General features: G+C 41.2%; 1 protein-coding gene across 1 annotated transcript; it reads left to right on the top strand.

Annotated features, from left to right (window-relative positions):
- The first annotated feature begins 11,035 nt into the window (after window positions 1-11,035).
- tlr18 (toll-like receptor 18) lies at window positions 11,036-16,342 on the top strand. The gene is made up of 3 exons (XM_035751008.2): window positions 11,036-13,088; window positions 13,321-14,503; window positions 14,703-16,342. The coding sequence occupies exons 1-3, from the start codon at window positions 12,094-12,096 to the stop codon at window positions 15,219-15,221; spliced, it is 2,697 nt and encodes an 898-aa protein (XP_035606901.2). The 5' UTR covers window positions 11,036-12,093; the 3' UTR covers window positions 15,222-16,342.
- The last annotated feature ends 774 nt before the right edge of the window (window positions 16,343-17,116 follow it).

The following is a 17,116-nucleotide window of genomic DNA, read 5'->3' as shown; positions in this document are numbered from 1 at the left end:
GGAGAGGGAGGGATGTGGACAAGCACATCAAAAGAGGAGAGGGAGAGAGAGCGAGAAGATGGGGAGAGGGAGGGATGTGGACAAGCGTATCAAAAGAGGAGAGGGAGAGAGAGCGAGAAGATGGGGAGAGGGAGGGATGTGGACAAGCATATCAAAAGAGGAGAGGGAGAGAGAGCGAGAAGATGGGGAGAGGGAGAGAGAGCGATACATACGTACCTGTATAATACATGGGAAATGAGCATGGCACCGTTTGCGGCGCAGTGGAAAGTTGGATTACTTTAAATTGTAGCAGATTGTTAGATTCATGCTGGAGAACCACAAAATGGTTGAATTCTACATTGAGTAAATTATGTTAAATGTTGCACCATCTACTGGTGTAGAATTGTATGACAGTTCAGTGTCAATGCAGCACACATGATCTTCATAAGAGTAAAATTAAATAAAAACATCACTTAAACCATGAAACAGACAGGTGAACCCTATTTATGCTGATAAACCCTATTTATACTGGTGAATGCCTATTCAAGGACATACTCCATTGTCAGAGAAGTGATATTGCTTAACACAAAAGGGACTATTTATTTTTGCCAACTCACTGCCAGCTTATTTTCTGCCTATCACTTCCTGATTTGTCCCCCAAAGGAAACTTGGCGTGACATGGTGATGAATCACTTATGATTAATAACAAGATCTAACAAGACAGCTTGCATTTGTTATGGGTTGTCATTCACTTTTGAACAACCACCAACAAACTGAGGCAACCATACTGAAGAACATATTTATTTCCCCCTCTCTCTTTTCTATTAAAGTCTCTACCCATTTGCCATGAAGTTAGTTTCCTATTTGTAATGAAGAGAAACAACTAATCTTATTCAATAACAGACAGGCTTACTTATCGACTGCCAGAGATAGCCACACAAAGCAAAATCAAAACCCCTGCTACATACAACCATACAGTATATTAGTCATCCATTTGACTAGGTTCTAGCTTTCCTCTGTGCAAAGACAACCACAATACAATTATATCTAATGACACGACTCACTAAATCAATTTAATTGCCAGAGAGGTTTTAACTATAAATGTTGAAGGTTCTGACCTAGCATTTTGTCTTTATGTGTTAGAATACCCAGGGTGGAATAACAACAGAGACGAAGCTATTTCAATGTACTATTGCACAAGATAGCCCCATATCTTATTTTCCCCACAGTCACCTCAAAAGACATTGTGTGACATTAAAGGTTGCAAACCCCGCCAGCAGCGCTTGACTTGGACTGAAATAGGTGCCGGTACTCATTTTGGGTGCAGATACCTTTTATATTTAGGTGCAGGAGCGCTACAATACTTTGGAGCTAATATTCTATAAGAGGTGCAGGAGCTCAAGCAGTAGAACATTTGAGGTACCGGTACTCAGCTCCTGCCCAAGTCAAGCACTGCCCTGCAGAAAAGGGAATGTCTTCATCCACCACATTCCACATTCCTGAGCGCGTAACAGAGCAATGAAGGAAATAAGGCTTATAAAGGGCTGGTCTTCTTCCTTAATTTCTCATAAGCGTGATCAGTCACTGACAACATATGCTAAAGTGTTGAAGGGCTGACTTGGTTCACTAATCTTTCATCTTCAGGTGAGTGCTGAGAGTTTGTCTGACTACTTTATATAGAATGTTGATCATTTTAACAGTATAAAGATATTCAGGGTAGGGAGAAGGGGGCTGGCGTCATTTACACTCATTTAAATATTTGAGTGTAAAATTACCTAAAAAAAATGCTAGTAGTAACTATTATTAGGCTACAGGATGAGTTTACAAATACCAAACAGTCGGGCATCAAGGAAAAACTTTTAAAAATCTAGATATGCAAATGTGAACTTTAAGTGACAGAAATCAAATGAGTTTTTTAAAAAGTAAGCAGGCCTAGACAGGCTGTATGAGATAAATATAGAACCACACTGTGATTATAGGAGGAGTCACCATCATGAGCTTTACTCTGTTAAAACATTTCCCTCAAGTCCAGCAACACAGTGATCTGCCAGGTGGATGAGGGTGCGTTTGACTCCATTAATATTGTGCTAACTGAAGGACTCGTGTGAGGGCCATGGTTTTGTGCAGTCTGTGCAATTGAGCCATTGCATCACATATGGCTTTAATGTTAATGTGTTAGGGTACAACTTATATAATATTTTAGACCTTTGACCAATTCTCTTGAAAAACAGATTCTGTCAGTGAGACTAAGCTGTATAAAAAAAGTTAAATATATCTATATAAAACTAAAACTATAGCTCAAGTCAAACTCACAATATTACAGTATGCATGCCAAGCATACACACAATGGACATAACCATGACAGACTAGGTTGGGGTAAGTCATTACCTGTGAGCAATTTTAAAGCTAATTTCCTGCAGTTCTACACATTGTATTGCTCATCTCAAGCCATTTGTCACATTTTGCCATGAGGCTGAGAGAAAACGTTGCAGTTTTAAACTGTCCAGTGAAAATCACTTTTAAAAGTGAATATTGTTAACTCATACTCAAATGTTGTTGCCTCGTCCTATGCATAGTATTTGTGGCCGAAGTATAAATAAAAATCAACTCAAACAAAAAAAATAATGCTTACTATGATATCACCCTCCTGAGGAGAATGAGCTGGCTAATCACAGTTCTACTCATATTCATATTTTTAATGACCGGCATACGCCCACACCATTCCTACACAGAATATGTGCTTTAACATACTTAATTACCATTTTTTAGAAGGAAAACCATTTCACTCATTGTAATTAATGAGTAATATTTCGTAGAAATCTGGAAACACTCGACAGTTATTTTAAAAGGTCACCTTTGGGCAAAAACAGCAGCTTTGAACTGTATAACTGATCAATGTACCATCATACCCAGTCATTTCACCCTTAAAATGGCAACATTAGTGCTATTTCTTACCGATGTAAAGAGTGATCAGAGTTGGGGTTGTAAAAGGACTGCATCTTGCTGTAACTGTTGGTTTGAGTTAGGGCTATCATGGTGGTGTCTCCATTAAAACACAGATGGTGGTTTGAGTTAGGGCTATCATGGTGGTGTCTCCATTAAAACACAGATGGTGGTTTGAGTTAGGGCTATCATGGTGGTGTCTCCATTAAAACACTGAGATGGTGGTTTGAGTTAGGGCTATCATGGTGGTGTCTCCATTAAAACTCAGATGTTGGTTTGAGTTAGGGCTATTAAAACTCAGATGTTGGTTTGAGTTAGGGCTATCATGGTGGTGTCTCCATTAAAACACAGATGGTGGTTTGAGTTAGGGCTATCATGGTGGTGTCTCCATTAAAACACAGATGGTGGTTTGAGTTAGGGCTATCATGGTGGTGTCTCCATTAAAACACAGATGGTGGTTTGAGTTTACCATGGTGGTGTCTCCATTAAAACACAGATGGTATTTTGAGTTAGGGCTATCATGGTGGTGTCTCCATTAAAACACAGATGGTGGTTTGAGTTAGGGCTATCATGGTGGTGTCTCCATTAAAACACAGATGGTGGTTTGAGTTAGGGCTATCATGGTGGTGTCTCCATTAAAACACAGATGGTGGTTTGGTTTGAGTTAGGGCTATCATGGTGGTGTCTCCATTAAAACACAGATGGTGGTTTGAGTTAGGGCTATCATGGTGGTGTCTCCATTAAAACACAGATGGTGGTTTGAGTTAGGGCTATCATGGTGGTGTCTCCATTAAAACACAGATGGTGGTTTGAGTTAGGGCTATCATGGTGGTGTCTCCATTAAAACACAGATGGTGGTTTGAGTTAGGGCTATCATGGTGGTGTCTCCATTAAAACACAGATGGTGGTTTGAGTTAGGGCTACCATGGTGGTGTCTCCATTAAAACACAGATGGTGGTTTGAGTTAGGGCTACCATGGTGGAGTTTGACCGTTTTCATGTCCAAAGTCGACCGTTAAAGATAATTTCCTGCAATTCTACACATGTTGCCATTGATTATGACATGTTCGTATGCATGAACTTCAGGTTAAGGGCAACATCACATGAGCAAGGTTATATACCAGCAAAAATATTGTAATCAGATTACAGATATTTTTGAAAAATGAGATGATTACGTCGAGGATTACTTTTAACTTCAGAAAGGATGTTTGCGGAAAAAAAATCTACGACACTTCTATGTTTTCTAAATGACATTCAAATCAGCATTGAAAAATGGCGCTAATTTAAGTTTGTTCCACCTGAGCGAGTCTGACCACAAGTCAGAGACCGTAATGGCAGATTTCCTCCTCTTCGTCCGAAGAGGAGGTGTAGCAGGGATCGGACCAAAATGCAGCGTGGTAAGGGTCCATATTGTTTATTATAAAACAAACTGAACACTAAGAACTACAAAACAATAAATGTGAACATGAACGAAAACCAAACCGAAACAGTCCCGTGTGGTGACAAACACGGAAACAAACACCCACAAACCAAGTGAAACCCAGGCTACCTAAGTATGATTCTCAATCAGAGACAACTAACGACACCTGCTTCTGATTGAGAACCATACTAGGCCGAAACAGAAACCCAAACATAGAAACACAAAACAGACTGCCCACCCCAACTCACGCCCTGACCATACTAAGTAAGGACAAAACAAAGGAAAATAAAGGTCAGAACGTGACAGTAGTACCCCCAAAAGGTGCAGACTCCGGCCGCAAAAGCTGAACCTATAGGGGAGGGTCTGGGTGGGTGTCTGTCCGCGGTGGCGGTTCTGGCGCGGGACGTGGACCCCACTTCACTAAAGTTCTAGTGCGCCTCTTCGCCCGCCTCCGTAGCCTCTTTAAAGCGGCGACCCTTACCACCGACCTTGGACTGGGAACCCTAGACATGGGTCCCGAATGGACGGGGGATTCCGGCAGCGTGGACAGGCAGGAGACTCCGGCAGCTGCGGAGTGAAGGGCAATTCCAGCATCGCCTGGCTGGCTGGCGGCTCTGGCAGCTCCTGGCTGGCTGGCAGCTCTGGACATACGGGAGACTCTAGCAGCTCTGGACAGACGGGAGACTCTAGCAGCTCTGGACAGACGGGAGACTCTAGCAGCTCTGGACAGACGGGAGACTCTAGCAGCTCTGGACAGACGGGAGACTCTAGCAGCTCTGGACAGACGGGAGACTCTAGCAGCTCTGGACAGACGGGAGACTCTAGCAGCTCTGGACAGACGGGAGACCCTGTAGGCAGAAGACGGAGAGACAGCCTGGTGCGGGGGTCTGCCACCGGACGGCTGGTGCGTGGAGGTGGCACTGGATAGACTGGACCGTGTAGGGGCACTGGAGCTCTTGAGCACCGAGCGTGCCCAACCTTACCTGGTTGAATGCTCCCGGTAGCCCGACCAGTGCGGCGAGGTGGAATAGGCTGCACCGGGCTGTGCTGGTGAACCGGGGACACCATGTGTATGGCTGGTGCCATGTACGCCGGCCCAAGGAGATGCACTGGAGACCAAATGCGTAGAGCCGGCTTCATGGCACCTGGCTCGATGCCCACTCTAGCCCGGCCGATACGAGGAGCTAGAATGTACCGCACTATACACCAGCACAGGGGACACCGTGTGCTCCACAGCATAACACGGTGCCTGCCCGGTCTCTCTCGCTCTCCAGTAAGCACAGGAAGTTGGCGCAGGTCTCCTACCTGGGGTCGCCACACTCCCTGTGTGCCCTCCCAATACATTTTTGGGGCTGCCTCTCTGGCTTCGTACCGCGCCGCCATGCTGACTCTATTCCTCCCAAGTAGTGACACAGTCCAGATCTCGCTCCCATGTCCAGAAATCCTGACATCGCTGCTGCTGCCCATTACCACACCGCTTGGTCCTTTTGTGGTGGGTGTTTCTGTAACTGCAGATTTCCTCCTCTTCGTCTGAAGAGGAGGTGTAGCAGGGATTGGACCAAAACGCAGCGTGGAAAGTGTCCATATCGTTTATTATAAAACAAACTGAACACTAAGAACAACAAAACAATAAATGTGAACAAACACCAAACCGAAACGGTCCCGTGTGGTCACAGACATGGAAACAAACACCCACAAACCAACAGTGAAACCCAGGCTACCTAAGTATGATTCTCAATCAGAGACAACTAACGACACCTGCCTCTGATTGAGAACCATACTAGGTCGAAACAGAAACACAAAACATAGACGGCCCACCCCAACTCACAGCCCTGACCATACTAAATAAAGAGAAAACAAAGGAAAATAAAGGTCAGAACGTGACAACCACTATGATGACACACTAAATGTATTAGATAGATTGCAGGAAAAGAGCAGGAATAGGCTTTTGTAGGCTACATTCCAAACTATGTCTTCCAATGGTGCGACTGCTGTCGGCATTGAAAGATGATCCATTTTGAATCAACGCTTGGACGTAAGGATGACAGCAGTGGTGTGTAGTCTATAGCGACACGGACATCACTTATTATTGATATCTACATAGCGCGTTGATGTGAATCACACTGCTGCTCTCTCATTTAGAAAATTGTGCCTTACAGATTGTGGTTGTTGTGGATGGCTGTTTACAAATCTAAATGTGTATTTGAACCCAATAATGGTTGAATTCAATACGTTTAAGCTGCCTATCAATCATTGTTTTTGAAACCAGTGGGCAGCCAGTGAAAAATGCGCTCTTGCAACAGCTCCATAGTGTGGATCCAAACCTATGGAATAAAAGTGGGGCTTTTATTGCTCAATTTAATCCATGCTGATAAAAAAACAAAAATCCATTGGCCTAATGGACACATGCTCAAATTTTCACACTTTTGATAGACTTAAAGGCGCAATCTGTAGTTGCTACATCAATTTTTGTACTTATACATTATATAATATATCCATTGATTCTTGAAGAATATAATTTACAAATGCCTCATGAGTTTAGTTCAACTGTCAAACTCCATGAGAACCCAAAATATATGCTTGTTTTACTCCAATGTTTGTAAACATTGTAAATGTAAACAAACACTGTATAGCCACATAACCTGATTAAAATAATACTTTTTATATCATGGATGGTCAGTCCTTGCATCCATAATCTGAGAGCGGTTACATTTCTCTAGGCCCATCCATCAGCTTTTTACCAAAACAGGCAGGGTGAACCATTTTGTTATTGTTTCATCTGTGGATTTGCCCTTTAAACAGCTGTATATGATCAAGATATCAAAGTGTCACCAACAAAAAGGTAAACAATAGGTCTATAACAAATGCAGCAGGCATTCATTTTTCACATGTAAATAGCACTTTTCAGTAGTCCTCAAAGCATGCCATTCCATGAGCGCAGCATTTATTTTTTTAACTCAAATCACTGAGCCCAATCAGTCCTACATGACAACACAATCATAAACAACAGAGTAGGGCTGGCCAGTAAGTCCTTAGTTTTGGTGTCATGTTGAGGTAAAACTACTTGGCTAATCTATACTTCCATATTTCCATGTCCTATTCTTGAAGATCAAAGGGTATAACATCAATTGGAATGACTGGAATTCTGATAGATTTTGGTTTTAATGCAAAGCTATAATTTAATGGTATTAAACGTAGTAGAAAGCGATGGGTTAGAAGAAGTCTACATAACCAACCCATAAAGTAAAATCCATATATGGCCAGCTATGTAAACTTTAACTTTGATTTATCCTGCAATATATGTGGTTCAATTGGTAACATACATTTTTGCTTTCTTTTATGCCTCTTAAGGGGAAAGCAATCTAAAAGTATCAGAATGTAATCAATTACATTACTGAGTTTGGGTAATCCAAAAGTTACGTTGCTGATTACAATTTTGGACAGGTAACTAGTAACTGTAACGGATTATATTTAGAAAGTAACATACCCAACCCTGGTTATATATAAGAAGTGGAAACTTTAAAACTCGTTTTCACATGCAGTCTTTTGAACATTGAGACTCATTGTGCCCATACAGTAATAGTATTACGAGAAATGCCTTACATTGTGATTCTGTGCCAAGGCATGGCCACTCCTGAACATTGTTACTGAAAAGTGAAGCAATAGCATTACTACAGAGCTGGACTGATGCTTATCAATGTAATTCCCATACAAAGACGCTTTGACGATACGTAGGGTTCAGTAGGCCTATGTCACTAGGAGGATGTCATTATGCCAAGACAGGAGGGTCAACATCAAGGAATCATTGACAAAATGGAACCAGTCAGACATCAATTCACTGCATTGTCTCCACTGTCATTCTATTGACGGTATGACCCACTGTCATTCATTCCACTTACTGTAGATCCCTGAGATGATATACAGTAGATATGATATAGAAAGCTATCTTTAGCAGATAACAGATATACCGGTAACAGATATTATTTATCTTTTGGTGTTGAACTTGGGGGTTTCTTTGAAGGCAATATAGCTAATTGGCAATAAAGCAAGTATGTGGAAATGTTTACTGAGAAAATATTATCAGCTGAATATATGATGCTATGTCTATCAGAAGTTGTTTTGTCTCAGTTTTATTTGGATGTGTCTCAAATGTGTCTGGATGTGGATGTGTCTTTTTTTAAATATTTGTTTTACTTGCTATATTGTATTTACTTCGCCACCATGGCCTTTTTTGCCTTTACCTCCCTTATCTCACCTCATTTGCTCACATCGTATATAGACTTATTTTTCTACTGTATTATTGACTGTATGTTTGTTTTTCTCCATGTGTAACTCTGTGTTGTTGTAACTGTCGAACTGCTTTGCTTTATCTTGGCCAGGTCGCAATTGTAAATGAGAACTTGTTCTCAACTTGCCTACCTGGTTAAATAAAGGTGAAATAAAAAAATGACATGAAAAAAAAGTGGGTGAGTACGAGGTTTAAAATAGGTTTATAGGTTTTATAAGTTGATTGGACATGCTTTCTGGGCACCAAACTAAGCCTTACATTTGTCCTGGCTTGTCTAAATAAACTGCTTAGCTGCGGATGTTAATTTCCCTGAAGCTAAAGTATATACTACTTATTTGAGTGACCAATCTTGATTGGCAAGTTGTCTGATTACAGTATTAGACATTCAGAAGCACACAACCAGTGAGTTAATGGCTAACCAGGCTAACTAACAGAGTTCATGTAGCCTATTAATACTCTATACATGTAGGTTAGAGGCACACAGCTCAGGGTTGACTGCTCTGACCTGGTGGTAAGTAGTAACACTAAGAAAATATAGACCGGCTTTAGAAGGAAGCTCCTACTTTCTGTAAAAAATCCTTCTCATCAGCCACTCATTGTGTCATATTTACCATCCGGTCTGACATTGGTCCGTGAGACATTAATAAATTACTCAGTTATAGTAGGCTGATATTGATTTAATCACTCTGCAAGGTCTAGTGTTAATCTAAGCAGTTTTTAATGGAGGAAGACCATATTGTCCTGGGTTCCTGGTACAATAACAATAAGATTGATAAATACTAATATTGAACCATTTCATGATTGGCCTATGCTTTATGGTGGTCATTATGCTGGGTTATGGTTTTGTCATGGGGTCATATGCATGTGAGGCATTTTACTGAATCAATATTATTGAAATGTTTGTTATCTTTTCTTCATTTGTAGGAATAGCTATCAGTCTTGGCTAGATAACCGATAAGCTTCTCTAAACTACGGGTACAGTAGGTATCATTGTGCAATAAAGCTATGTGTTTTTTTATTTATTTTTACATGCAGATGCTACGTAGCATAGCAACAAGGAAGGGCATACTGCCTCTATGTTAAATTACAACAACCCCACACAGTAAGTAAATATTTATGAGTCAAGGAACCCTGCCAGATATGAATGTCAGTGGAGGCGGTGCACATCAGATAAGGAGATCAAGATCAAGACAGCAGTCTAACAGACTGTCCAATGAATTATAAACATCATAAATTGACCCTTCCAGCAGAAAGAAGGAATTCATTATCTAAATATTAAGCTCTATATCAAGAGCAGAACTCTGACCTGAAGTTTGAAAGGGTCCGTCTTAATTGCTGGTCTCCAGGAAGTAGCCATTGCCTATGTATATGCTGCCCAATGTATACAGTACAGTAAACAAAGTGGAGGCTCTGAATACCTTCGACATTTTGGTATCAGAAAATACAATATGCCAAAGATTTAAAAAATATATAATCCAGAATCTTTATTGAGAAAAGCAAGGGCATCTGAAAATAAAATGTTTTCATTAAATTTTTCATCCCTTGGTATTACTCAAAATATCATAAAACATTGCTAGAATACCAAACTTACTGTAGGCTATAGCAGGGGTTACCAAACTTTTTCACTCGGGGCCCCCCTTCCAACATTGGGGAACATTCCACGCCTCAAGCACTACACTAGCTGTTCACAGTCCTCTTGTTGGTGGAGAGAATTTCCTGCAATTCTACTCATTTTGTCATGGTGTGCAAAGAACATTTTGCAGTTTTAAAATAAATGTTCTGTAATTCTATACATTCTGCCATGTCTAATGTGTATTCATCTGATATTTGAGTGACAAAAAAATTACTACAATGGGCATTTTTTTAAATATATTGCTAAAAAACCTTAATAAAAAACATTAGCTGACATGTGCTAGTTGATCTGGACATTTCTGACAAGTTATAAATAGCTCTCCAATGTATGCAATGACTAACATTAAAAGAGGAACTGGTGATGCACTACCCAATTTTGCAATTGCATCATGTACTATTACAACTTTCAAGAGTAAGTTTAAAGCCGGACTGAGTTCAGCCTAGGGGCCGCGCCCCAAAGTTTGGGAACCACTGGGCTATAGGACAACAATCAAAGGGTTCACTGACATATTTGATGAGATGTTAGAATATGTCATCTATGACAATCAGTTATTTTCTTAAATATTGGTGAAGAAAGTGTGCTGTAGGTGATCAGTCAGGTGTAAATGTAAGGAAGCAGTACATCTGCAGCCAGAGCATATTTGTTCATGACATGAATGTTTACTCCTTTCTTGCCACTCACTGGATACAATTTTATTAAAACTGTTTGTTCTACATTGTAATAACATTTATTGCCGACGTGAAGGTAATGCCAAAACAGTGACTTACCCTTGGTTTGCAGTATAAATAAAGGAAAGGATTATGAGAACTTGGGGGATTGTACCTAACAGCCATGAGCAGAGTACTGTGTCTTATGAGAGTTAGTAGAAACATTCAGCCATGAGAATTAGTCTGCAATAGGAATTTTAATTTCAGTAAAGGGGGATGAAGCAGTTCAGTCCCTTGTGTAAGGCATATCAACATATCAGCTGGTCTTGAACAGATAACAGCATCACCTCCACTAACAGGTACAGTTACACGCTTTTAAAAGATGCATCTTTAAATTTACTAGTCACAGGAATACTTTAAAGGTTCTCCATTGAGCATGCATTTTAGCCCAGAAATAGGTTTAATCTGGATCCAGGTAACAGCCTACTTAGAATGGCATATATCCTTTATTAGTTTTGCTATGGAAATTTGAGCATTTCACTTCCCAACACCACAAAAGTAGTCGGAATTAAGTCAATAGATCAGTTGATGTGAATGCCAGAACTGACCATACGGTCCGGTCCGTGTTGAGAAATCTCACGTTCAGTTGCCATTTTCTAATTCTATTGCCCACAAAGCGAGAACTATACATTATAGGTAGGACATTATTGGTTGTTGGTATTCTTGATCTGGTTGCTTTTTGACTATTTTATCAATACTTTGCTGACTTCTACACTAAAGCCTAACTTCAAAGATGCACACTGTTGGACCATTCTTCAGTGCAAGCATGTTAATATTCAACCTGTAATAATCATGACAGTGATGGTAAACATGGATGTAAACATGTATCCATAGATAAGAGTGTCATGGCGATATTTAACAAATCTCTTCTCTTGGCTTTGAAACAGAAATGTGTGGGTAATGTTGGGCACAGACATAAATACTGGTAACATCAGAGTGAAATCCATTTTATTCCTCCCTATTTCCTCTAGTTGCAATAGAGGATTGAAGGACGTAAAGAGGAGACTATAGTCAAACGTCAATGATAAAGCCCTAGAGAATGTAATAGATGTTTGTTAACAATCTTGTCAATCTTGTAATTTGTTAAACTTGACAGATTTTTTTCATTCCTTTACAGATCGAAAATGTGCATGCACACAATGATTCTACTGGGTTTTGTGTGGTTTAGTCTGCCACTTCTTGTGGCCCTTGCCTCACCAACCCCTGCTTCAAATGATGAGAGAGGCCCCTGTCAAATCTACAACTCTGGTCGCTCCGCAAACTGCCTTGGTCAGCAACTGGATCATGTTCCATGGAAGCACCTCCCTTCCACGCTTGAAAGTATAGATCTCTCCTACAATGAAATTCATGCCATTCGTGTTAATTACTTTTCTCGCCTACCTCATCTTCGTGTCCTCGAGCTGCAGTTCAACAACATCTCTGTGATTGAGGACCGTGCCTTCCACAACAACCCCCTCCTGGAGCATCTTAACATCTTTAACAACTCCCTAGAGGAAATCCCTGCCAACGCCTTGCAGGACCTCTTCAATCTAAGGGAACTCCTTATGTCGAATAACCTTTACACCCAGGCCACATTGTCAGCTGACGCTTTCTCCAGATTGACCCACCTCAAGGCCCTGTCCATGGGCGGCCCCTTGGTCAAGGGTCTAAGGAAAGGGGACTTCCAGGCATTGAGGAACATTCAGTTGCAGGACTTTGCCATTAAAACTTCATCAAACATCAGTTACTATGAGCCGGGTAGTCTGAAGGTAATTCAGACAGGTAGAATGGGTTTTGACATGGCCATAGATAGGAAGCCGAATTTCCTACCTTTGATTCTACGAGACTTGGCCAACAAGACTTTCAGTCTCATCCAATTCAGGAACCTCTTTGAGTTTATGTATTACATGGGAGATGAGGATATTTTCAGAGGCTTGCAAGACATCAAAGTAGATTCGCTCATCTTTCACCGTGGAAAATTCAATGAGAACCTTATGAGGATGGCCCTATTTAATCTACAGGTCACCCCCCTTAAACGTCTGACACTTCAATACATTGACTTTGCTCGCTCGCCCAACTTTCTGGATAATGGCTTGGGATCCAGTATCAAAGACCTTGCACTGAGTAGACTAAATTTGTGGTAAGCATATCTTATTCTACTCTGTTAAATTACAAAAGCACTATGCAGACATTTCTACCCAGAAGACGCAAAAACAAATACAGGTTCCTAGTCACAAGTGTACTTTTTTCATCAATTGAAATCTTTTTTCATATCTATGTATTGGGAAATTACCAATTATGTTATCATCTTGACCACATCATCTTGACCATGTTTTTTTCATGATTACATTTTTTTCTTGCTTACTCCTCAGGCACATCAGTAATCCAGACATTTTGCGATTTGACTGGCGCTTCACATGGTTCAACAAAGTCCGACTGCTGTCCATCCAGAATGTCAACTTCAACTCTGTGCCTTGCGATGCCTGGCTTAATATGGAAGACATGGAGGTTTTGGACATCTCAAACAACCGCCTGCAGGACAACATCCTCTTCAACCAGAGATGCGACTACAGGGGCACCATGCCGGCTCTTCGTTCCTTCAATGTCAGCACCAACCAACTGACCAGCCTTAAGGACTTAGCCTCCCTGACCAGGGAGTTCAAACAGTTGAAGGTCCTGGATGTCAGCCACAACATGCTGGGCTCTGCTGAGAAGAGTCGCAACTGTAACTGGATGCAGAACATCACCCTGTTGATCGCTCACCACAACCGCTTCGAAAGTGGTGTCCTCCAGTGTCTGCCCACCACAGTACAATTCCTGGACCTCTCGTACTGTGACCTGGACCAGCTGGACATGGCCTACTTCCAACAAACCATCAGCCTCAAGGAGCTCCTGCTCAATGGGAACAAGATCAAGTTCATCCCCTCTGGGTGGAGAAGTCACTCCTTGCAGTCACTGGCTCTGGATGGGAACTCCTTTGGGCTCATCAGCATGGGCTCCTTCCAGGACATGCCCCAGCTGTCTCGACTGACGGCGGGGAACAACCCATTCCACTGCACCTGCGACCTCCATGCCTTCATCCAGGACACAATTTCCAAGGGGAAAGTCAACATCACTGACTGGCCAGAGAACTACAAGTGTTACCATCCAGAGGCCCTGCTCAATACCGCTGTGGCAAATTTCTTCCCAGGTCACATGGCCTGCGATATCAGACTGGTCATCATCATCTGTGTGGCTACTACTGCAGCTGTGGTTTTAGTGTTGATGCTTATATGCTACATATTCAATGTTCCCTGGTACATCAAAGCCACATATCAGATCCTCAGAGCCAAATACAGGGCTCACCAGGAAGGAGCATCTGGAAAATCACAGATCTATGTTTACCATGCCTTTATCTCCTACAGCCACCCAGATGCAGACTGGGTCAGGGACCAGTTGTTGCCCTGCTTGGAGAACAGCAAGCCCCCCTACCGACTCTGTATCCACGAGAGAGACTTCATGCCAGGAAAGTGGATCATCGACAACATCATTGAAAATATTGAGAGCAGCGAAAAGGTAAGGGTGAGGACCCACCAAGACAAGTTAGAGGTGTTTTAACAAGTAAATAGTACTAGACTTTTAATTATAAAATGTCAATTGAACAACCCAAAATGTAAGATGTATGTTTTGTTTAGGTTTGTATCCTGATTCCTGCACTGTGAATTTGCCTAAATGAATACACCCTATCCTCTGAATTTTTTGTTTCCTAATCCAGGTCATATTTGTGTTGTCACACCACTTTGTGAACAGCGATTGGTGCAACTACGAGCTCTACTTTGCCCAGCAAAGAGCCATCGGCAAGACCTTCAGCGATGTTATTCTGGTGGTGAAAGAGCCCATCGACCCTGAATCTCTGCCCAGCAAGTATTGTAAGCTCAAGAAGATGCTGTACACCAAAACGTACCTAGAGTGGCCCCAGCAAGCCAAGCAGCAGACCTTCTTCTGGGCTCAACTTAGGAGCTGCCTGGGCAAGCCCACAGTGACTAGAGAGCAGGCTCTTAGTGGTAGGAGCAGCAGTGTATCCTCAGTGGGTGCTGTGCCTGTGATAGAGCTCCCTCTAGAGGATGGGAAACCAGCGATAGCTATGCCAAATTTAGACAGAGAAGCAGAGCTCCACAAAGTAGTTCCTCAGGAGATCGAAAATCTTTCAGTGAGAGGTGCAGAGTTTTATGGGCAAAGACCAATCCATGTAGCCGTGGCATCAGACAAAATAAGCCAAGCATGTAGCTTGTAATGTGTATAGTGTCCCAAGACCAATCTCTCTCTGAAGTGCTGAGCTTGAGTGACTTCTTGGCCATGCTGTGGCAGATAATGTGTTTGCTAAGCTGCTGGTAGCATTAGCAAGTGTTTCATAATGATGACAGTGAATAACATGATCTGTCTGCCACCCACCCTTCTGACATGTACAGTGCTTACTCCCCCTTGAACTCTTTACATTTTGTTGTGTTACAAAGTGGGATTGAAATAGATTACATTTTTGTGTCATTGATCGACACAAAATACTCCATAATGTCAAAGAGAAAAAAATAATAATAACAGAAGTATACGTATTAATTTATAAGCACAAGTATTCAGCTCGGGGATTTGATCTTGCAACCTTTTGGTTACCAGTCCAACACTCTAACCACTAGGCTACCTGCCGCCCCATGGACTCACTCTGTGTGAAATAATAGGGGTTGATGGTATTTCTGAATGACTACCCTTTCCTCTGTCATCTGTAAGGTCCCTCAGTCAAGTATTGAATTTCAAGCACAGATTGAACTACAAGAAGGGCAGTGATTGGTAGATGGTAAAAATAACAAATCAGACATTGAATATATCTTTAAACATGGTCAAGTTAATAAGTATGCTGTGGAGGATGTGTCAAACAACCCAGACACAACAAATAAACAGTCGTCCTTCTGAACTGAGCTGCAGGATAGGAAGGAAACTGTTTAGGGATGTCAACATGCGGCCATTGCATTTTAAAACAACAACAGAGTTCAATTGCTGTGATGGGAGAAAACTGAGGATGGATCAACAACATTGTAGTGACTGCACAATAATGACCTAAATGACAGAGAAAAATAATAATACGAATATACAGAATAAAAAAAAAACCAAAATATGCATATTTATGCAACAAGGCACTAAAGTAAGACTTAGGGGGAAAAACACAGGAAAGGAACACACTTTTTGGACTAAATGCAAAGCCTTACACATAATGTATGCCATTTACCAGACACTTTTATCCAAAACGAATTACATTTTGTGTGCACATACACATGCCATGTAGAATCATCTCTGCCATGTCAAAAGGCACGCAAGCCACAAATCTCATACGAAAACGGAACCAGTGGGGACTGCATGTTAAACGACAGTTGTTTAGAATGAAAAATGTAGCTTATGCAATGTATTCATGTCCAGTAATACTGAGGAAAATGTGATGGTCCAAATATTGAAAACAATATAAATACAATAATGAAATATAGTTTCCTAAATATTTTTTACTTTTCTATACTCTCTACATGCTTTAATGCACATGTGAATGTTATTGTTAATGTGAATGGTATTTACTAATTAAGTAAATAACAAATGAGTTAATTGCTTGCCTAATGCAAATGAATTTAAGCCAATAACTCTAATAAAACAGTGGTGTGTTTTATACTTGACTGTTGAGTGGGTATTTAGAAATAGGGATGTGTTAAAATGCAGTGTAATTCTGTTTTACAATATCAGTGTGAAGGGCTGCTTTGTGAAACCTGGCAATATATACAACTGACCAATAGATGACACCCTTTTACATGTTCAGGAAGTCACTTTAAGTTTGTGTGTGTGTGTGTGTGTTTCTTGAGGAAGAGATCAGACTTATATCACAGAAACTGGCAGATGTCAGACATGATATAACAAACAGCATCTGCCTGTAGTTATATGCCCAGCAAGACAACATACATACTTTTATTGTATAAAGTGTTTGTTCTATGCAACAGAATAGAGTATTCTTAACTATTGTATGTGTGTTCTACTGAGGATGGGCCTCTGGGAGATAACACTGACAGGAGATTTACAATGTATTTTTGGGTGATAAAACCTAAAGAGCATTCCAGAGCAATGAGTTAATGCTTCTGTTCTATATGGTACCAGGGAGAG

This window comes from Oncorhynchus keta, chromosome 34 (genome assembly GCF_023373465.1).
Source record: "Oncorhynchus keta strain PuntledgeMale-10-30-2019 chromosome 34, Oket_V2, whole genome shotgun sequence".
In the NCBI taxonomy this organism is placed as follows: Eukaryota; Metazoa; Chordata; class Actinopteri; order Salmoniformes; family Salmonidae; genus Oncorhynchus; species Oncorhynchus keta.
Note: the sequence above shows the minus strand (reverse complement) of the source record. Positions and strands in the feature narration are given on the sequence as shown.